Raw genomic sequence first — 24,022 nt, 5'->3', positions numbered from 1 at the left:
ATTACTTCATGCCCCCACAGACCTAATATTTACATTCGGGTGAACTGTGTTTAATATGTAAACTCTGTTTGCAAAACATCTGGAGTTCAAGGATAAAAGGTGGGAGGGAGAAGCAAAAGATTTCAAATGGTTTCAGAAGCATAACTAAGTGTCTTGTGTGTGTGTGTGTGTGTGTGTGTGTGTGTGTGTGTGTGTGTCTCCGTCCACCTGCTTTTCAGGGAAGACTTCCTGTCCCAAAGGAAGTGAACCGCAAGAAGGAAGAGCAGATTGAGGCCGCCTCCCTGACTCCACCTGGCAGCAGTGAACTCCACTCCCCAGGCATCGGTTACCTCCACCCTTTTTAATCATCACACCTCCATTTGTATTACATATGGTGTATGGGTATTGATGAGGTCATGGTATCATATATGGGATTTTTTTCTGTGTAAATCATCAAGTATAAGAAGAAACTATGGGACTCTGAGCCTTGCTTTAGAGAATTTACAGTGGACAAATAGGTATCATCAAACCAGTTTTTAATCATTCTGACTCAAGTGAAACCGCTCAGAATTTCACACTGTGAATCCACGTTTACAACCCTTACAGGTGGGCCTTCAGGCCTGGTTCTCGACAACGATGTCTTCCACAACTCAAACTCCCTCTGCTCTCACACAACCGGTTCACTCCTGCCTTTTCACTCACACAGCTCCCGACTGCTTCTCGCAGAGGCTGAGAGTCCCCATTTTTTTTTCATTTAGATGTAACAAGCCTAGTAGTTTATGTTCATCGATTGTCTGTATATCTATATTTTATCCATGTACTCTTTTGATGTATAGAAGTAGTTTGAAACTCATTGTTTCCTTGTGGTAAGTGACCGAGATGCTGCCACAGGACCTGAGACACTGATGAATGGTGCTATTTTGGACTTTCAACATGCTCCTTGGCGAGGTAGCTCTGATGGAGTTCTATTTTATTTCCATGTTCTAAGAAGGTGTTGGTACTCTGTTTCCCTGAATGTTGTTCTCTAGACTGGATTGACTTGTTTTCCTCGTGTCTTCAGTGTGGCTTTCTTCTTCAGCGTTGTAGGCTGAGTGAATGCTACCAGAGTGAGAGACTCACGTCTCGCCGGCTGGCGCTCACGGACGTGCAGTCCCTGGAGCGGGAGCAATCACAAAACTGTAATTTACTTACCAAATCTCTTCTTTCCGGTAGCCTCGCCTGCCTAGCTTAGAGAAAGAAAAGCAATAATTTGACAGGCGTTTTTAGGTGTCTCTTTTGGTTCTTTTTGTTTGAAAGGATATTTGGGGGAAAAAAGGGCAAACGTTTCAAATAAAGGCCCTATGGAAAAAACAAAATCCAGAAACACTGGCATCTGAGTTGGAATCTGAAACTTACACCTTTCCCAAAAATTAAGTAGGAAAAAATGTCTTTATAAAATTAAAAAAATAAAAGGCAGAGCACTCTTTTTTGGCAGTTTTGATAAGCAAGGGGTAGATTTTACATTTTTGTCCTTGCTCCCAATGAAATGGATAAACAAAAATAAAACCAGACAATACCATCTACTCACGGATTGTTGTTGTGTTAGCCAGTCTGAAAGCCCACCTTAATTTTTATATAACTGTCTTTTAGCTCTTCCTTTGACGGGGCAGGCTGTGTTCTGCTCTGTTCCGCTTCTGACTGTTAACACCGATGATGCATGCACTGCACTTCTTCGTTCTCTTCTCGCTGCCCCATCGGCCTGAGTTTCTTGTGCATTCTCCTGCTCCCTCCTTTGTTAGAGTAGGTGTATCAGCTGTGTAAATAGAGCAAGAAAACAGTATTCTGCATCTGTGGCATTTATGTAGAGTTGCAGTTGTGCACTGCTGAAAATGCAGGCTTTTGTAACAATGTGATCTTTACTGATGCACTCACAACAAGTACCCAGTGTATTTTAGCTATTTTAGTAGTATTTGTTCAATAAATATGCAAGCTGTAAGGTAACTGGCTTGGCTCGTCATTGGAGAGGCTACTTTTGAATGCTTTCACTGATTCATGGTAATTTGTGTGTTCTCAGAGCCCCCAGCGTAGACTGAAGGGCATCTATCAGCTCTGCCTTTCACGTGTGTTCCCTTCTGAAGGTTCTACGTGATTAGGGGCTAGGCTGTGGCATTCTTTCGCCAGAAGATACCAGACTCACTTCCTCACGGAATATTTGCGCTTATACACAGACAAAAGTCTTCCACTTGGAGGAAGATAAACATTTGAGACAGGATTTTAAGTCATTAATTCATATGTACCCAGCTACCTGGGATCTAGCACATGATGAGATGGCATCACCAGAACCTTCTGGAGGTCTCCTGTGACCCCGCAACCCAGAGATTCAGGGGGGGTTCATCCTCTCCCTGTGCGTGAGAAATGCAGCTGCTCCCTCCTCCTCCACGATGATGTGAAACTTCACCCGGCTTAGCACAAGTTGCTGAAGTGGCTGGCTGGGCCCAGATACTTCAGTTTCACGTGAACAGAGGGTAAGGCACAGGCCTCTGAGATAAAGGCCAGAGAGGAGGGACAGGAGCAAAAGAGGGCACGGCTCCAAACTGGGCACTCAGCTTCTGGAAAGGGGGGGTCAGATGCTCTCGGAGAAAGCTTGAGTCTTGACACACGTGTGTCAGGAGAGACATTTATGCTGGGGAGTTACTTTCGAAATTCATGCACATCTCAGATTTTGGCTAAGTTTCCTATTTACCCTCAACTTTTTTGTTAAGAGAAAGGAGCCTTAGAGCAGAGCTAAATCCCAACTGCCTACCACATACTCAGAATTTGTTCAATCTGAAAGAAAATTCTTAAAATGGAGTTACCACTACCTTTTTTGGTAATCCCATCCAGAGGTTAATATTTCCGAATGTTAAGAGAAGTCCTCCTTAAACTTGATTACCTTTTACCTCACAAACGATTGCCATTTTCCTCACCCAACAGCCTCCCACCCCCTGTATGTTTTCACAGCTGGGAGGGGATGCATCTTGTCTTCCTGCCATTGCTAAATGGGAAACCAAGAGGTGATGAGGCCAGGCCATGGAGGTGGTATGGTCTAGGTTGCTTTATGCCCATCTGTGTTAGTTATCTGTTGCCACAGAACACATTACAGCCACACCACGCATCCTGAAACAATACACTTCTTATCTCACAGATTCTATTCTATTCCATTCTATTCAGGAGCAAGTTAGCTGGTGCTTCCGGCTCAGATCTCATGAGCTTGCTGTCAAGAAGTCAGCAAGCTGCAATCATCTGAAGGCCTGACCAGGGCTGAAGAATCTGCTATTGGCGGGAGAACTCCGTTCCTCCGCTCATGGGCCTCACCACAAGGCTACTTAAGTGCCTCATGACCTCTGGCTTCCCTCAGAGCAAGTAATTTGAGAGCTGGGAGCGAGCCACAATGCCTGTGACCTATTCTCAGAAGTCACTATCATCCATCATATTCTATTCATTAGAAGCAAGTCACTAAATATAGCCCACACTCATGGGGAGGGAATTAATAAGCTCTACCTCCTAAAGGGAAGAATATTGAAGAATTTATGGCCACATTTTAAAACCAGCACACCATCTGAAGTTAAAGCACTCAGGGTAATTGTAAGCCAGGGGCTGAAAGTGAGAAGGGCTGAAATAGAATCATAGCTTACTTCTTTCACTGAAGAGGTTTTTACAGTCTTTGGAGTTCCAGAGTGAAGGTCCGGCTTTCCAGATTGAAGGTGTGTACGGAGAGCATCCAGGAACTGTAATATTGGGGTTCCACACCCTCCATTTATTAAGACAAGTGCTGTCAGCCCCGGAAGGAAAATTTAAGAGAATGTATCAGGAACTGTAAAAACAGGAAAGCTAGAATAAATATTGTCTAAAGTTCTATTCAACTCAGTGGACTTCGGTTCGCTGATGACAACTCCCTCAGCTTCCATGAAGCTTGAAATAGTCACTGCATTTTAAACTTGCGGGACCCAGCTATGACTTGCTAAGCCATGGACTTAAGGGGTTAATAACTGCTGAGGCAGAGGTAAGAACTTGGGAGTGCTCGCTGGAGTCCAGGTGGGAGACACAAACTCTGATTAGGAGCCGCTTTGTTCTCTTTGGAGGCAAAAAATAACACCCTGTGGCCTTTGGGCAGAGATTGCTGACCAGCAACCATGGCTCAGATAGGCCTTGTAGACTTGTTTTGCCTGCTAGGTGTTTTATAAAAATCTTGATTTAATTGCCAACATTTACAAATGGGTAGATTTCATGTGAAAATGCGGGTTTTTGTCTTCCCTGGAAAACTGGAAGACACGGCAATAGAGGGTTTGGAGCTGAGTGGGGCCTGCACCTTTGGTGAGGAAGCACCCCTACCTCTCCACGATCCAGTACTCATAACCTCTGATTGTCTTGTACCCTGCCTGCCTCCGTTGGCTTGTGGGTTTGCAGCACTCATCCTCCGGGTTCAGGCAATGGTAACGTGCTTATTCACTCACAAAGGGCCAGGGGACCTTCTGAGATCTTTTGTTCAGCAGCTGGAGTGCATGCAGGTCTGTGAACACCAGACTGGGAACAGACTTCTCATCACTGCTCCCCAAACAGGGGCTGCTGCAGTCCCATCTGCATCCCCAGACCCTCTTTTAAACTCTTCAGTGGCCCTCCCTCAGGGACTGAGACCCCTATGGTAAAAAATCTTGCACTGGGTCAGGTTAGGGTAGGTAGGGGTCTGATAAACTCCTGATTTCCAAACTAGGGTATGTGTGCCTCAGGACACGTGAAGTCTTTCCAAGGAGTACATGCTCATGGGTAGTTTTAAGTGAACTAATTTCCAGATTCCCTATACATATCCTACTCTTTCCCCAAATGGATCTACTGAGAATGAATCTGTATTCATATTAGTCCCTGCCCACATTATAACAACAAAGATATATGCCCTTAATATGATCCCAAACTCCCAGATGTGGCAAACAAAAGGAAAATTTCCTTTAATGGAAGCTTTATGGCCCTTTGAAGGTTCCTTTAATCAGAAATCCACAGAACTTTTGGCTTTCCCTTCTTAAACACATGTTCAAAGTGCTATGTTAGAAAACACAGAAATAAAGTGTTTGGACTCATATATGGCTTTTTAGAATTCAGATACACATGGTAAAGTAGAATGATAGGAATGACAATTTTTATTGAATACCTTTTCCTCTTCTACCTCCTTACTCTTGTCAAAGAACGCCTTGCTCTTGAGGGGGAGGGTCCTGAGAGAATGAAGCCCAGAGAGAATCAGAGACAATGACTACCAAAAATGGCCTCTTCGTGCACTTGTACACAATTATTTTACACAATTCTCCATACTCATCCCTAGAATATAGCTTAACTGGGAAGAAATGCAACCTAGAGCAGCTACAGCAACACAGGTTTGCAACGGTGATTATTATAAATGAAATTAGAATGCCTTCAAGGAATACCAATTTTTACAAGATAAGATGGAGAAAACCCAAGGATAAACTTCCCTGTGCATTTTCAGATTTGGTGTGCATTAGCTAATACAGTTGTCAAAACCTGTTGTATCAAACCAGAGCATGAAATAATTGTTTCAGTTATAGTCAATTCTCTTTATTCTTATTTAATGCTTAATATCTTTTTCATAATAATAAAAAAATTATGTGCTGCCAGACTGATTAGCAGCCTAGGACCTTTCCATATTATTAGTAGTATTTCTGATTTTTACACTAGTTCTTATTCTCCAAAGCCAGTCAGCAGTATTTAATAAACCATTTTTACCAGAGATATACCATGCCTTTTGTCATTCTTATTTTATATGAAAAAGAGTCTACTGATTATCTTGTTTTTATAACTTAAACATGGAATTAATTATATTACATCCATATCATTTTAATTTTTTATTGTTTTAGTGATCAGTTTCACAAGATATGCTTTTAATCTTCATTGATTTTTATAATCTTCAAAACACCTAAGTGAACTGAAAAATGAAGCCAAAGTTTTTTCTGACAAAGTGTATCCTGATTTGGCTACTTGGTTTGGCAATGAAGACTGGCTCTGCCAATGAGGTTTGTGATAGACATTTTCTACAAAGGAGCTGAATCTGCAGCTCCAAAGTAATAGTAACGCATTTAAAGCAAAAATAAGGTCAAAGTATTTTATCACAAGGCACTGTTTTGGCAAAACTGTAATGAAATTAATGTATCTGTTTCTCCTATGATTTCTGAAGAACAGAATTTTAAAAGGTGAGTCTATGTGAAAGTGTCACAGCATAAAAACAATGATAAATCTTAGCAGAGCTCTTTTGGTATACTTCCCATAAATTGAGAAAGGGAATTATGCTAATGACAAGAACAAAGCTCTTTACAAGTCACGTGCTTTCCGATTCACCGCTTGTAAGAAAAATGAAGAAGAACCTAATCAAGTTGTCAGGTGACAAAAGATTAAAAATATTTTTTGATACTAGCTCATTATATGAATTCTGGCATATACATAGAAGAAGTTCAAATAATTGAATTACATTGCTATAATAAAACACTCTCAATTCCTGCAGCTTACATCTATAAAAACCAAAAAATAGAAACAGAATTGAAGCTGACCATCTCATTCTAGCAATAATACTCCTCTACAGATACATGAACTGAAAAAAGTTCATCTCACTAAGAGATGCACTTAGGATATAATTTCATTTTTTGCATTTAATAATTAGTATAATATTGTGTTGTTTTAATCAGTGTACTGCTAATAATAATTCAGTCACACAGATTTTTTTAATGCTTAGTTTTATGGTCACAGAAAATAAAAGTTAAAAATTTTAATTTACATTTTTATTAAAGATAAATGTAATAGGGTAATTAATAAAGTCTTTTTAAACAAAAACTATATCAGGGTAAGATTTGGGGGAGGGGAATGGAATGAAAATTTGAGTTGAAGGAGGAAAAAAATTTCATATTTCTGTAAGTTAAATAAGTGTTTTTTTAAAAAAGTGGGTAATGGATAGAGGACCTGGGTGGCTCAGTCGGTTAAGCGACTGCCTTCAGCTCAGGTCATGATCCCAGGGTCCTGGGATTGAGCCCCACATTGGGCTCCCTGCTCAGCAGGGAGTCTGCTTCTCCCTCTCCCTCTGCCCCCTGCCCCCGACTCATGCTCTCTCTCTCAAATCTCTTTTTAAAAGAAAATGGAATGATGGATTATCAACTGCCATAGTGTTTAGATTTAATTTACAAAAGAAATTCAACTTTCGTTTTAAAATGTTAACATTTATATGTTCCAAATTACATTCTTTGAAAGTATTTAAACTTATGATGAAAAACTTTATTAACTTAAAAATTGCATGATGATACATACTTTAAGATTCTTTTAGAGAGTATAAGAACCAAAAAGTCTGGAAACCTCTGAGCTAGACAACCACCTATATACACTTTGTTTTCAGGAACTCACTCTTGGCCAGAAATACTTGCCAACCAGCCACAGTGCTGAAGTTTTCCCATTCTTCTGATGGAAGCCTTTAAAGTTGCTGGCCATGAACTTATGGCACTGCAGGGCATAAGACCCTGAGAAAACATAGCACCAATAAATCTGGATGGGGAAATGAAGGAAAGATTCGGACTGCCTGTCAGTAGATGGTCTACTAAGGCACCAACTAATCACAAGGCGGGGTGGCAGGCGGGGGGGGGGGGCAGATCTTAGACATCAACCCTCCTGAGCTGCAAATTTGATGAGTCTGTAGAAGACTCGCAATTCTTCTTAGAGCCTTTACTTCATTCCCTTACAAGGTCAAATCTCTTAGCGCTAAAATCCTTTTCCTCCAGATTCTTCAAAAACATGTCATTATGTCCCTACCCAACATCTCCAAAAAGCCTGGGTTAATGGTCACAGGAGAAGGGGGCTGGGCACTGAGAGAAGTGGGATTGTACAGCAGGCTCCCCACTCCACAGCCCTTGAGACCCCAGCACCCTGGGGAGAAGCCCATAGAGCCGCAGGCGGCTCAGGAATGAGGGCAGGAAAAGGGGGTCACCTTTTCTTTTATTGCATGTGTCCATTAGGCTTACCCCTGAGCATAGCTACTGGAAGCAATACAGAATTAATCTCTTCCCTCACACAATACACAGTGCCATTAATGCACAGCTTAGCTATTTCACTGAGAGACCCATGTGGCTAAGTGAAAGCCTCATAGAATAGAGAATTGTAAGAATGCATTAATTTGCTGATTCTTCCAAGTTGGGCAGCTTTAATTATTAGTTGGAACCTTTCTGAGCCCAACGCCTTCTCTTACTTTCCACCCAGCCCTTGGTCCTAGCTGAGTTCCCAGAGCTGCACAGACTGAGCGGGCTCCTTCTTCCACACAGCAGGATTTTGCATCCGGCTCCCCTTGCCTTTTTCTCCTCCAGGCCACACTACCTCAGTTCCTTTAGCCAGTGTCCCTGTGACCCCTTTTCTGGAACTCTCGCCACCCCTACAGCCCTCTTGCAAGGACCCTTGTTCGCAGCTGACCCAGCTTCTTTTTAGAAATGACAGGCTTGATGGCAGAGGTTTCCACAAAAAACACACACCAAGTGAGGCCCTGGCCATCAGGGTGCCCTGTGATACAGCTAAGCTGAGACCGTGGAGTCCTGGTTACTGTCTAATAGCAGCTCTGCTCCCCCTGACATGTGGGGCAGCCCCAGTCCTGAGCCAAGTGTCCATTATGCTCCTCCCTGAGGTGCTGCCCTCATGGCCCCGAGAAGGAGACAGACAGTTGCTTCTTTTTCAAAGGCCCTAGACCACCTCCTGTTCTTTCCCTGAGCAGCCTGTGCCAAAGGGGCTGGCTATCTGGGAGAAGGGAGCGAGCAGCAGTGCTCCTCAGGCCTCTGCAGGGATGAGCGCCCTGCTGGCTCACGCCTTCAAATCTCAAACCTAGTTTCTGAAAAGCAGATGTTCCCTGCAGAGCTGAGGGACACTGCTTTCTAGGGGAAAGGGGTAACTGGAACTTTCTGATTTGTCACTAACAGCTAGGATCTCCGTTGTCAGATGTGATAACGGGGGAGTATTTGATGTGAGTTCTTGAGGGGGATTAGCTCGGAGGGGACACTGAAAAAGTGTGGTCGCAGCCCCTGGGAAGGCTGTGAAAGACAGCCCTTGCTCACTGCCTGCGTAGGGAACTCAAGGGGCAGTCACTTGTGTCTCCAAGTGTGAGGGCAGAATCAGCAGATCAGCGGAAGGGTAATTCACTGCCCAGAAGAAACTACCTTGTCTAAGATGGCAGAGTCTTTGCCTTAAATCTTTACGTTTCCTACACACTCATACATTGCTGGTGGGAATGTAAAGTGGGGCAGCAGCTTTGGCAAACAGTTTGGCAGTTTCTTAAAAAAATTAAACAGAGATTTAGCATATGACTCAGCAATTCCACTCCTAGGTATACAACCAAAGAATTGAAAACAGGTGTACATAAAAACTCGTATACGAACATACACAGCGGCATTATTCATATTAGCCAAAAGTGAGGACAACTTAAATGTTTGTCAGCTGATAAAGAGCTAAACAAAATGTGGTTTATCTACACAATGCCATATTACGCCGCCATAAAAAGGAATGAAGCACTGATACGGGCCACACTGAGGCTGCACCTTGAAAACACTGAGTAAAGAGAAGCCAGTCACAAAAGGCCACATATTGTAGGATTTCATTTGTATTAAATGTCCAGAATAGGTAAGTCTATAGAAATAGAAAGTAGATTAGAAGCTGTCAGGGGCTGGGGAAGGAGAGGATGGAGACTGACTGCTAACAGATATGGGCTTTCTTTTTGGGATGATTAACATGTTCCAGAATTATAAAAACTATGAGGGTTACACAATCTTCTGCTGAATTTTATACCTTAAAAGGATGAGTTTCATATGTTAATTATATCTTAGTTTTTAAAAATTCAACAATAAACAATCCAATTAGAAAATGGCACAAGGCATAAAGGGACATTTCAACGTAGAAAATATACAGATGGCAGCTGAGTACACAGATACCCAACATCATTAGCCACTAGGGAAATGTACATGAAAACCACAGTGAGGTATCACTAGATACCTATCAGATTAAGTAAAATAAAACAGAGAGAGATAACTGCTGATGAAGATGAGGAAAAGCTGGATCACTCATACTTTGTTGGTGAGAATGTGAAAAGATACATACGGCCCCTCCAGAAAACAGTTTGGAGTTTCTTAAGAAACTAAACATGCAACTGACATATGACCCAACAATTACATTCCCAGGTATTGATCCCAGAGAAGCAAAAAGTTATGTTCATGGAAAAGCCTATGTGTGAATGTTTATAGCAGCTTGATTCATGACAGCCCCAAACTACAAACAACCCAGATGTCTTTCAATGGGTTGTCTAAACGGACTGTGTACACCATATCATGGAATACTACTCAGCAATAAAAAGACACGAATTGATGTGTGCAACAAACTGGAAGAATTTCCAGAGAATTATGCTCAGTGAAAACACGCCAATTCCAAAAGCTTACATATGATTTCATTTATAGAACTTTTTTGAAATGACAAACATATACAAATAGAGAACAGATTAGTGGTCGCTGGGGGCTACAGAGGGGGTTTGGGTGGGAGGGAGGGTATAAAAGTTCAACATAAAGGATCCTTGGAGTGATGGAGATGTTTTGCATCTTGACCGTATCTATGCCAATATCTTGACTGTGTTATTGTGATACAGCCTTACAAGATATCACTGGGAAAACTGGGGAAAGCATAAATGGGATCCCGCTGTATTATTTCTTATGATGGCATGTGAATCTACAATTCTCTCAAAATGGGAATTTTAATTTTAAAAAGAGGAAGAGAAAAACATCCCGTGTCTGGAAATATTCCATTATAGCAAACCTCACCTATTACCTACACTGGACCTTTGTGTTGTTTCTTATTTTTCACACTCTAAATAATGCCGTGGTGGACGTTTATGCTCCAAAAGCTCTTTATGTATCTGTCGTGTTTCCTTTTATATTTTGCCAAAGTGCTTTTCCAAGAGTTTGCACCAAATTACACTTTTATCAATAGGATAGTACGTCTGCCCTAGGACCCCCATCAGCTTTGCAGTGCATACCTGGTTTCCAATCTCTGCTAATTTCGCAGGTGAAAAATAGTACCTCATTGCCTCTACTTTCTCTTTGGTATTAGTGAGGGTGAACATTTTTAATGTTTATAAATCATTTATATCATTTTATGATTAGTCTAATCATCAAGACCAAGGGATTCCTCTGACCCTTCATGCATGAAGCAATGGGCACTGGAAACATGAGCCGGTTAAAAATTGATTGTAATTTTTTAAAAGTTACAGCAAAAGCGACAGACAGGTGTTAGGGGAATCCTGAGCTGAAATGCAACCAAGAAGTGGGGAGGATGAGCAGACATAGGCAGAGCGAGGTCAGAAGTAGGACCCAGACAAGATATGATTTAAGTCCAGGTGAAGTCAGCAAATAATTTGTAAAGATAGCAATAGTACTAGTGGGGGGAGGGCGTCAAGAGTAAAGAGCTGCGTAGAGCCTTTCCTTGGAAAAAAAGGAGGAGGGAGGATGGTAAATATACAAAAATTATGTAAGAATCAAATGGCATAAAAGTACAAATGACAGAAAGCTAGAGAGATAGCCAGGGCACAGATTTAATCCCAGAAACAAGGTCCTACTGTTTCAGTAGAGACTTATTTTTTAAAACAAATATGGGGCTAGGGTTGTTTGAAGATGTGTACAACTGTGGGTGTAATCAAGGAATGGGAAAGGTCAGGCTGGTGAATGTGTACGTACCTGAAGAAATGTGGGAAAATTATTTACACTGCTTAGAAGGGGGCTAGAGATGCAGCGGAAGAGCTCCTGACGGGTCTTCAGGAAAAGGGCACAGAGTTAGAAAGACAGAGAGGTGGCACTTCAGACTCTACAAACCATTGGTGGTGACTTTGTGGGGAGGTAACTAATCTCATCCACTTCTAAATATCGCCTACCAAAAACATCTACCATTATCCACAAAGCAAACAAGATACTAAGAAAAACCTCAGATTCGGTGAATGATCAAACTGGTGTAGGACGGTTAGCAATTCAGTAACAAAAAGGAATTTTTTCTCCCTCCTCACCCTGGGAATTCTGGAAGATCTCCTTGAGCTTCTGGTCAAGCTGCAGAAGTACTGAAGAGGGTCAGGTGTAGAGAGCAGTGGAACCCTGACACCCTAATACCACTGACACCCTAATACCACTGAGAGACATTTTGACGTGAGTACCGTCACAATGTGGAAAAGAAAGTCAATGTAAAGCAGTTGATTTCAGTTAAGTTTAAAGGAGGTGTCACCGCCTTCTCGGCTTTTAGTTTCCTCTGAAAAAATGCCTTGTGTTTTGGTCTCTAACCAAATGCCCATTACTGACCTCTCTCATTTCCAGAATTCACATAGCATCTGCTGCTGTGTTTTTCAGAAATAGGTTTCTTTCACTCTCTCCAACTATAAAAGCAAACCATAACTGTAGAATCAAGTTCAAATATTCAAAGAAGGTGAAAATGTTCCAAAATCACAGACCCAAGAGATAATATCTTTATCTTCCAGATCTTTCTGTTGTATATATATTATTATACATATGATTTTGTTTGCAAAAGCCAAATTGTGTTAGATGTACTGTATACAACCTGCTTTTTTTAAAAAACATCATGAACATTTTTCATGCTAGTTTATGCATCTCTCTCTTGTTTTGAATATCTGCTTACTATTCTGTTTTTTTACTATACCATAACTCAATAACTAGTACCATACTGACAGACTTTCACATTGTTTCCAATTATCCATTACAATAGATACTTTTACAATGAACATAATGTGTAAATTATCTTTGTGTCCATGTGTGGGCATCACAGTGGGAGAGAAAGGTTGGACTGTTCCTAGAAATGAAATCATAAGGAAAAAGGCTACACACAATTAAAATTTTCAAATCTGTTGCCAAACTATTCCCTAGAAAAACTGCATCAATTTATACAACTACCAAGAGAAAATATGGGGGCTCAGGCATATTTTATTAGGTTTGCTATGTGTAGACACATTGTACTAAACCACTGTATATGCTAACATGCTGTAACATAGGCATACCACACCATGTGAAGCTGGAAGCCTCGCCCCACCTAGTTTCCAGGGCCTCACGTATAGCCCAACTGTTCTGGAACACAAGTCAGTCAGCTGCAAAGAAGGCAAATCTCTCTATGGCCTGCCTTTCAAGCCAGCAAGGCACTTCTCAGTAGTAGAGCTTTACTGGCTGAGCTTGGGGCTCTGACTAAGAATATAAAGACAAGACACAGTCTTCACTCTCAAAGAATTTATCCTGTTGTAGGCTCAAGACAATCTCTGAGGAACCCTGAATTACAAATACTCGAACACAATGTTATGAGGTAAAAGAAATAAAAAATATCAAATGTCTATCAGGGGAATCCGCAGAACCTGTGAATATGTCACTTTACATGGTAAAAGGAACTCTGCAGATGTGATTAAGTAAAGGATACTGGGGTGGGGAGGGTTCTTGGAATATCCAGGTGGGCCTAATGTACTCACAAGGGTATTGATAATAGGGAAACAGGAAGTTCAGGCAGAGAATGCAATGTGATGACAGAAACAGAGAGATATTTCAAGATGCTATCCTGTTGGCTTTGAAAATGGAAAGGGGGCCACAAGCCAAGGAATGCCAGTGACTTCTAGAAGTTGGAAAAGGCAAAGGAATGGATTCTCCTCTAGGGCCTCCGGAAAAGATACAAACCTGTTACTTTGTGCAAGCCATTTCAGATTTCTGACTTCCAGAATTATAAAAAAAATAAATTTGTGTTGCCACTAAGTTTGTGGTAATTTGTTACAGCAGCATTGGAATACAGAAGATGAGAGAAAGTTTAAGGGAGGGAATATTTCAGCTGAACTTTGATACACAGGTAGGATTCTAGCAGGTCCAAGCAGGACAACAGGGTGGGCAAAGGCACGGAGGTGGGGTGGGGAGTACGAGGTGTGCTGTGGAGTCATGAGAAAGCCTGGGGGCCTCGGGGAAGGAGAAGCCTGGCTGACACGCCTACAGAAGACAATATCAGACCTCATATCCTCAGGGTTCAGGGGGTGCTTAGATGACTTTGGAGAGGACGTGGAAGGGATCCCTCTTGAACAAAACCTGGGATAAAGAGTTTGGGTCTAGAGGTTCAGCTAGAATTAGGTGAAGAACAGTGTAGGAGGGGCACTTTGTCCAAGGGGAATGGGACAGCAGGGGGCAAGCATACAGCAATGACAAGGACAAACGGGGAGGAGCAGCTGGGGAGAAAGGAAGCAGGGAGGCTCAGGGCAGGCTAAGGGGTGCCTCTAATACCGAGGCAAGGGGTTTGAACCTCTGTTAGGAAACACTAAAATTCTGAAGGAATGTGAGGAGACCATGATATGACACAGTTTTTGTATCCCTTTGTTCTCTGTAGAACGAGTGTGCAAAACCACCACTGCTGGCTGGTGGCTGTGAGGAAGCGGATGATTCCTGGGGTGTGGAGAGGAGATTACACTCAAGATTTTTGTCTGCACAGCTCATGTGCTCGGACTTGTTATTTTGTTTGGCCTCCAGCGAACGGACTTGGATAGTTCTGAGGTTGGGGTGGTTCTTTGAGATGGGTAGGATGGTGAGGAAGACCTTGAGAGCCACAGGGTATGATGTCATAAATGCTGAGCTGGAAGTCAGGGGACCCAAGTTATAGACAAAACTTCCCAGCAGTGAACTACATGAACTGGGGCAGATGATCATACCTGTCTCTGGGACTCAGTTTCCTCACCCATGTGGTAAGTGTCTGCGCTGGGCTAGGCGTGGCAGTGGTGAGGGATGCAGTTCAACCTTGCCAATGGCTCCCCCAAGTACTTCCACTTTGATACTATGCCCAGAAATCCAGGATTTTAACATTCAATATTGTACAGCCCAAGTCCTTCCTTGGCCACATGCACTAAGTCTTGGTTTCTTTTTTGCAAACAGCAGATCACTGAGCAAATCTCCCTTCCTATTTTGTCTAATAGCACAAGCTGGGATCTAGAGCCAGAACTGACTGATAACCATTGCTGAGTTGCCACTTGGGCGGGTAGTATTCTTAAAAACACTGCTCTTGGCCGAAGACATAAAGAAAGCAGAATGGGAGAACATAGAAAGAAGGGAACCCAATAAAGGATGCTCTGATCATCAATGCAAAGGCACAGCAAAGTGATAAGCAAATAGCCTAAAATAAGCAAAGAGCCAAATTTCTAACATAAAAACAACTGGGTTTCAACAGCATTATGGAGGGTTTCCCTGGAAATTCATATTTATGACCAGGTTTCAAGGGATTGACCACAGGAGTCATTGATTAAGCAAGAATTTTTAGATCAGCCATAGGCTGAGTGCCTTCTGGCTTGGCCACAACTAATAACTGTGAATCAAGATTTCAAGGGTAACCCAGGGTCACTGCTCAGAGTTCAGTTTGTGTATTTTCTTGCAAAATGTTGGAATACCAGGCCTTTTCCTGAGACTGGGTATCAGTCAGGAGATATGGTAAGATGCAGAGTTAATTCAAGTTCAGACACTGGCAGGGGGGTGACTTTGACCCAGGAAACCTTTCTGACAGCGAAATACAGAGGAAACACTGCCTTTCTGCCCTGGAAAACTTTGACGGTTTGGTTGCATTGAGGCTTTCCTGGAAGATTTAACTGAACAATTTCTTGTGCTCCTGTCTAACTTTATGGTTTGATTAATCAAATAGGTCTCCTTTGATGCCATCTTCAGTCAAGGCAACTAGAGGAGAACCTGGGCAATGCCACGTAGTTCGACAGTGTGAGGACAAGAGCTAAAAGAGAGAACTCAACGGGGACGCGCTCATCTTTACACTCTGCAGCTGCTGTTGTCATTGCTGACTCCGTGAACTGGAGACATGAGCCTGTGCCAACTGAACTTATTACGACATGGCCATGAATTGCTAATTGCTAAAAGGCAGACTGCTTCTGACCTGAAAATCCAGAGCTCGCTTACCACAACCATTAGGAATAATTGCACAGGCATACTTGATGTTTATACCAGTAATATTTGTTCTAGAAAGTAAAATTCAGAAAACTCTGAGGGGACTTTGAAGTAAACTGTGAGGCAAGTAGCAAATCAACATCCTGGATACCTTGTATAATTTTCTCTGCTACCATTAACAAGAAGAATGAAGCAGGGGAAACCTGCCAGAGAAATGTTCGGGGAGCGCTGGAGCGCTCTGCCTCGAGTGTGTGCGAATGAAGTCCTGGACGGCCCAGGGGGAGCTGGAAGTCGAGCGCAGAAAGCAAATTTGCACAGCACAGCTTGTGTCTTAGCCGAGGCCTCACTGCTGGGCCCAGGATGGGGCGGGGTGGGGGGGCCTCCGTTTGTTTCCTGAGTTTAACCCTGCAGTCCTGTCCATCACACCATTTCACTCATCCCTGGATGGAGAACTACCGAAAACTCTAGAAAGTTAGCATTTAGGACACAGCCTACGGTTTCCAGAAAGACAATCAGTTAATGATGCCACGCTTTGCAGACAAGAGAGAAGATCAGAATGAAGAGAAGGAAGACTCACCCTGACACCAATGTCACCTGCATCTCCCTGTTTCATTTTTAAGGGCCTGGATGATATTGAAGTTTGACATAACCTCTGACTTGTGTCCCTCCCAAATTCACACGTGGAGGCCTTAGCGCCCTGGCACTCCAGCAGAATATGACTGTGTTTGGAGATGAGGTCTTCAGGAGGAATCATGAAGCCATGAGGGCGGGCCCACATTCAACAGGACCGGAGTACTTACAAGAAGAGCAGGAGACACCAGACGCCGATGCACAGAAAAAAAGTCCACATGAGAACACAGGGGGAAGGCAGACATTTGCAAGCCAAGGAGAGAGGCCTCACGAGAAACCAGTCCTGCCCACACCTTGATCCCAGAATTCCAGCCCCCAGAACTGTGAGAAAATAAGTTTCTGTTCTTTAAGCCAACCAGTCTGTAGTGTTTTGTTATGGCAGCCCGAGCAAACTAATATACCCCCAGTGTTGGCAAACTCTCCAGTTTTTTGGGTAATCCTTCCTTTCAATTCAGAAAACAATGACCGTAAACAAACACACACACAAATAGTCTGGAATCCCATTCCAAGTGTTGGAGGTCTGGTGGTACCAGATTCTTATCTACTCTACTACCCTTACTAAATGTTTGAGAATTCACTTAGGAATGTTTTCATGTTCCATTAAACGACCTGGTGATCCCTGTACCCCTTAGCCAGCTTTCTTGCTCTGAATGACATTCTTCGCTAACTAGCCATCCATCTTTTACCACCCTATAACTTGCCTCCTCCCTAAGTAGGAACATAGGATTCTCCCACATGGACACGGTAATTCCTCTGAGTACCAGCTGAGACTATGTAGTAACGTTTAACAAAAGTTTATCAAAGTATAGGCTGTTAGGCAATAATCTTGCAAAAAATACCAAGATTAAAAACTAGTTTCTAGATAGGAGTCTACTAGAATATTCTCCTAGGGGCTCCCACCAGGCTCTTCCATAGGCTATCTTGGTCCTGAGCTGCCTGTAGCCTGCCAGGAAAGAACCATCTTTTCTCCATGCATAAGAGCACTGACCTTGCTCTCCTTTAGCTAGAACTGAGGCTTCCAACATCATCTCATTCCTAAGGAAAGGGAACTGCCTTGAAGATAGGATCAAGGCATGATTTATAATCTGCCCTGGATGGTTGACAGAGGGAAATCTCCACCTTTCAGAGGATATCCCTGCATCCACCGACAGGGTATGGGCTCACCTGCAATAAGGCAGTCCCACAGTCCTGTGTTTCATTTTCAAAATCTGGCACACTGTTGTGTAACTGAAGAGAGCAAGTTACACAGGAAATAGTTCACTAAATCAATTAACTAAAAATTAATTTAAAAAAAATCACAAAATGTCTTTGGTATGCACGAGACTCCATTCCCTGATTTGGTAGACAGCAAAAGAATTGTGCCTCTGGTTACTGCTTTCTCAAAGATTTTCTTCATGGTGGTTGAGAGCTGTGAACTAATAAGAAAAAAACCTTTCCTCACAAAAGAAGAACATTTAGGGATAAGGAGAGATGTCCCTCAGGAGTACATGCTTTTCTCATACTCCTCTTTCCGAACTATCGTCTTTCCCAACCCCTACTATGGTGATGACAACCGGAAGGGATTTCCTGAGCCCGACTGGCAACAGCACTGCCCTGTAAAAACACCAACAGTAACAGTAGGGACAGCGCCTATCTGGGTCCCAAACTGTGAGAGGCGCTGTTTCTCCTGAGGATCTTCATCACAACCTGCTCTCAGGTTGGTAATACTACCCCCATTTTCTAGATGAAGAAACTCAGTTTAGAAAGGAAAGCATTTTGCCCATTAATGTCACCTCTCAAAAGCTTTTTTTTAACCTTTACTCTCTTTCCTTTTTTCATCTTAAGCTGATTTTAGGGATATCCTTTTGTCTAAGAGAACATGCTGCTAATGATACTTCATTTAATTGGATATTGGCATTCCTCTTAGCCAAGATTGTAAGTAAGGACAGTTTGTTTTTCCCAGGAAAACCTAATATCCTGAATTGGTTTTGGAAGCATAAAATGGTTTTAAGGTCAACTTCTTTTAGGTTGGAAATTTAATTCAATTGGACCAAGATTCAGTAGGAGGCTAGAAAGGCCATTCCGTACGCTGTGCCATGGGGATACCAAGTTGAACAAGCGAATGTCCTTGCTTTGAGGATTTTGCATTAGTACTGTTAACTAAAGCTTCCTCTGTAGGGACAGGTTACATGGTATGTGCTCTCTGTAGAATGTTTCAGGTCTGATGCTTTGAGCATCCTTTGGGGTGCTAAGCTTATCCTCTGCACTCTGAGAACAGGAATCAAATTCAACCACATGATCCATTTTAAATGTCATCTGGAAACAATTAAGGACCAGCAGCTCCTCCAAATGGCTCATAAGTGGTACTCCTGGCAGTTGGCGGCCAAATGTTTGCGGAGAAGAAAAACCCATTCTTTTCTAACCACAAATGAAAATACCGTAATCACTAGCCTGACTCTTCCTTAAATGGTCTTTCGGGAAAGAGCCAAGGTGGCGGGCTGTGCAGGTACACAGGTAATTAGGAAGCACATACTCTGTGGCCGTATCTGGTCTAAGTCATACCCAATTTACTGGCAAAACATCAAGAAAAGGAATTAGCAGAGTGGGCAATGATAAATAATGGGCTGCCAAAGGTTGAAGCTACTAAGATTCTTGGGTTGGAAAATGATGTCAAGAGAATTAGCTAGCATTGCACAATAGCATCTTATTTCAAAGAAAAAAAAATTGTCTCATATACCATTCAGAAACACTAACAAACACTAGCGGATACTTCCAGTGAGTGACAGCTATCTGGTGGACCCAACAGAATTGTTATTATTATTTACGTGTACTGGTTTGTTAATGCTCATAATCTTATGAGGCCTGGTTTCGAGGTGAGGGAACAAAGACACAACAGTGCTGGGCTGGCATCAGTGTGGAATGCAATGGGGTCATCCCAACCAAGGCTGTATTATAGCTTTCATAGTCTTTAGGGGCTTTTGCATTTGTGGCCCCCTTCTCACTTAAAAACCCAAACTAAAACCATATTTTACAATTGCATTGGTAGAGAGATAAATACAATCCAGGCTGGATTCATTATTTGATATTCATGTTTATTATATTCTTTTTTACTTATGATTTTAAAAGGAAGTAAAATTAAGACTTTTTTTAGGCTCCTAAAAGTATGGTGGGCTTAATTATGGGCTTTATTGACCCTGGAACCAACTGAAACTCCTCTTTACCAGACTCTCTTGCAGCCTCGGGTAGCCTTGTGACATCAGCTCAGTTTCTTGGAATTTTCGGAAAGGAATGCTGCATGCCTCTGCCTTATTCTTTCTGTCTAGAAGGAAGGATGTGAGACCCACAGTTGCAGCACACATTTTGCAACCATGGAACCATAATGTCTTCTCAGTAACGACAGTAGAGCAGAAACTAGAAAGGGCCTTGCTCCTAATGGTATTTTGAGTTGCAGCATCAGCCAGAAGCCTTGTTCGATGAGGAAAAACAAGTTACATCCTACTTGCTTAAGTGGGGATTTGGTTTTCTGTTCTGAGCAGCTCCCTTCTCTCCAAACCCCTGCATCTCGGCAGGGCCTCAGCACTGTTCCCAGGGGAGGCACAGTGGTGGGACTGGACACCAATCTGCTCAGAACCTCAGGAAGCAGCCTGAGGACCCGGAGCCAGGCTCCACTAGCCAGGAGCACAGCGGGTGAGTGTAAGACTTTCTAGGTTCTCAGAGAATGAATGCCCTCTCCAGATGGGACGACGGAGTCACAAGATGGTAGGAAACCATGCTTGTCATCATGAGCCCACAGAAGTGGGCACTCCATCACGAAACAGAGGACCTTGAGCCCTGGGCTCCAGCTGCCCACACTTGGCTGACTCGGCTACACCTGCAGCTGCCGAGAGGTCCAAATAGGGAGAGCGTGACAGCAGAGAAAACTGAGCCCATCTTCTCTGAGGTTTTTGGCCCCTGGAGGGGCCCCCTCAGCGAGGGGTGGGGAAGGCCACACCCTGATGTTCCAGGTCCCATGCAGATGAAGAACGGAGCTCCCCTGTGGGAGCGAGTCCGTGCACCTGCACTTCTGGAACCCGTGGATCTGGCACGGTGCTGAATTCCCTACCCATAGGAGCAAGTGGAAAAAAATCAACCGTGTGAAATAGAGCCTGTATCAGAGAAGTTTCTTGGTGGAATTCATAAGGCAGAAGGTGAGAAAGTTGAATGTGTAAAGAACAGCAGTTCCTAAAAGTCTGAGAAAGTCAGATTATTTTAGATAAAGGGCTTTTTGGGGAATCCTACTCTACTGAGGGATGGTGGTCTGGGTAATGTCTTACACATACTCATTTGATTTTCATTTTTGTTACTTGTTTATTTATTCAACAAACACTAATCGCTAGTGTGTGTAAAACACGGTGAGGGAAACAAAGACTCCGTCCCTCCTTTCAGGGGTTAATGAGCTGGTAGTGCAGCTCAGACAAAAGCAAAGACAAAATAAACGAACAGAACAAAGATATCATGGAGGCATAGGAGCTACCTTGAGCGTTTAGAGTAGTGGTTTCTCAACTTGTTTACATGTTAGAGTCACCTGGGGATCATTAAAAATCCCAAAGCACAGGCCATAAGTCAGATCCATCATGATCTCTGGGATGGGACACAAGCACCAGCAGGTACTGAAGCTCCCCCAGGTGATTTCAGTGTGCGGACAAGTTGAGGAACCATGGACAGAAAGGAGGAAAGGGGAGCCCTCTTCCTCCAAAATAAAACAAAAACTAGGGGTATTCTGAGCTGAGCCTTACAATCAAAATGCTCAAAGTGGGGTCCCTGGGAGCGTGTTAGAAATGCAGACCCTCAGCATCCACCCCAGACCTACTGAATTAGACCCTGCATTTAACAAGATGCTCCGATGATTACAGACACAACAACATTTGGGAAGCCCTGCGGAGTAGTGCTTCTAGGCGTGATCCCCGTCAGCATCTCCTGGGAATGTGTTAGAAATGCAAATTTTTCATCCCCACTCCAGACCTACTGAATCAGAAACTCCAGGAGTGCGGCCCTGCTGGCTGTGGTTTAACAAACCAGAACCTGGCTGATTCAGATGCACACAGATGTTGGAGAACTACTGGCTCAAAACACGAGCATGCTTTCCACAGAGGAGGCAGAATTGTATGTCAAGAGCACGGACTCAGGAAAACTCAGACAGCTGTTAGGGAACCCGAGTGACAAGAGTAGGGCATGTGCAGGCAAGAAACAGGAGCCAAGATTGGACGGGTACTCTGGACAGCACTCTTGCAAAATGTTCCCCTCGAAGATGATTTGTCTATTATCATTTCAGACATTTGAGTCACTCCTAAAGAATATAGATTTACCGCAACTAGAAATACTCAAGAGAAATTTACTGAGGACTCTAGACATTCTAAAGAAAACTTTTTCAGGGGCACCTGAGTGGCTCAGTTGGCTCAGCGTCTGCCTTCGGCTCAGGTCATGATCTCAGAGTCCCGGGATGGAGCCCCGAGTCAAGCTCCCTGCTCAGTAGGTAGCCTGCTTCTCCCTCTCTCTGCCACTCCCTCTGCTTGTGTTCTCTCTCTCTTTCTCTCTCTTGCTGTCAAATAAATAAATAAAATCTTAAAAAAAAAAACTTTTTCAGCATTACTGGAATTGATGGTCTCTCTAGGTACCTGTTAGGAAAAGGAGAGAACTCATCTGTATATGAAGACTCAGGTATGTGTAATCAAAAGTCAGCTTAAATAGATGAAACTGTTCTTAGTCAATATAAATTCTACTCTACCACTTCCTGATGAAAGGATGGATTCTAATTCTATGGCTAACTGTTCTGAAAGGAATTATTTCAGAAGGGCTTTGGTCTATGTATATTATGCAAATATAAATATGAATATGCATGTGTTTATTTGCACATGTGTGTTAACAGTTCATGAAACATGAAAATGTTAGTTTCCTGTGGGTGGTAGAATTTGAGATAATGGGTAATTCTTGCTCTTATTTGAGCACACCTTAATTTTCTACAGTAAGTATATGTAACTTATATAATAATTTTTTTTCAAGAAGGAAAAGATGTTAAAAAACAGATAAAGTTCTGCACCACATGATGAAAATAAAACCTACAGAGGCCCTGAGCAAGGAGTTACCAGCACAAGAGGGGACCTCCATGCCACCCCACCCTGCCCCAGGGCTGCCACTTTCATCAAAGTCGATCCCCTTTTTATTTATTTTACATATTGAGATCCTTTCTAAGCTTAAAAAAATAGGCTTGATAAAAATAATGTTTGAAAACCTCTGCCTTGGATCGACAGCTCACTGAACTATCCTGAAACGTCAGTTTTCTTGACTGCAGTAAGGGCAGGACAACATGAGCTACTGGGGAATGAAGCCATGCTGGGTTTTTAAGAGGTAAGACCCATTTGCTTTCCTTGTCAGATCTAGAGGCGCTGATGGGGACATCCACTGTACTTTTTAGAATTTTCCAGAGAAATAGAATAGGATGTATACACACACACACACACACATATACTCTCCCTCTCTCTCTCCCTATATAGGGAGAAAGAGAGAAAGGGATTATGAGGAATTGGCTCATTGGCTCATGTGATTACAGGGGCTCATGAGTCCTAAGATCTGCAGTAGGCAAGCTGGAGACTCAGGAGAGCTGATAGTATAGCTCCAGTGCAAAGACCAACAGGCTTAAGAGAGACCCAGGAAGAGTAGATGCTTCACTTCAAGTCCAAAGGCAGCAAGGGTGGGGGGGGAGGAAGGGTTTTCTAGCTCGAAGACCATCAGGCAGGATGAATTCCCTCTTATTTGGAGAAGTGTCAGTGGTTTGGTTCTGGGTTCAATTCAGGCCTTCATCTGATTGGATGAGGTCCACCCACATTAGGGAAGGCAATCTGCTTTAACAGTCTATTGATTTAAATATTAAACTCATCCAAAGACAGCCTACCCTCACAGAGACACCACAGATAATGTTTGACCAAATATCTGGGAACCTGCAGCCTGGTCAAGGTGACTCATGAAACTCACCATCATATCCACTTAGAGAAATGTGACCTGGATGGCGGCCAAACCACCTCTAGAGGACCTGAGCTTTTCCTGGATTACATTTTGCTCCCAACAAACTTGCCTTCTAGGTTGTTCACCTGAGCCCATCCTGATTGCTCCATTAACAGAGTCTGAGGGGCCCAAGACCAACCTAAAGACACTTTCCTGGAGAATCATCACCCTCTACTGTCATCCGGGGCTCCATATGACGGCATCATAAAGGTGCCCAGGAAGGCAGGGCATTTATTTCTATCCGGCAGCATCCTCCCTGTGGTCCTCCTCTGTGACCAGCCCACTGTTTTGAGAAGCATGGTGCCGTGGAGTGCAGATGAAAGGTGAGTGAGTCTGCAATCAGGAGACTTGCACTCCGGTTCTGCTCCTTATGAGCTTTGTTTTCTTAGACAAGTAACCTTTCTGTCTTTTTCTCCATCTGTGAAATG

General features: G+C 43.0%; 1 protein-coding gene across 2 annotated transcripts in view; it reads left to right on the top strand.

The window, feature by feature from the left end:
• The window catches only part of NREP (neuronal regeneration related protein), a 42,554-nt gene extending 26,278 nt beyond the window's left edge, over positions 1 to 16,276 (top strand). Inside the window, exon 4 of one of the 2 annotated variants that reach the window (XM_073889087.1) lies at positions 15,694 to 16,276. In XM_073889087.1, coding sequence (XP_073745188.1) covers positions 15,694 to 15,781 — 88 coding nt within the window. In that variant the 3' untranslated portion in view covers positions 15,782 to 16,276. Of the gene's footprint in view, positions 1 to 218; positions 1,960 to 15,693 lie in introns of those variants that run through there. The other variant, XM_073889097.1, reaches the window with a different exon arrangement.
• Positions 16,277 to 24,022: the final 7,746 nt, after the last annotated feature.

The sequence above is a fragment of the Callorhinus ursinus genome, unplaced genomic scaffold (genome assembly GCF_003265705.2).
Source record: "Callorhinus ursinus isolate GAN/ISIS: 27379988/994484 unplaced genomic scaffold, GSC_fseal_2.0 scaffold3, whole genome shotgun sequence".
Lineage (NCBI taxonomy): Eukaryota > Metazoa > Chordata > Mammalia > Carnivora > Otariidae > Callorhinus > Callorhinus ursinus.
This window is presented reverse-complemented; position numbering and strand designations above follow the sequence as displayed.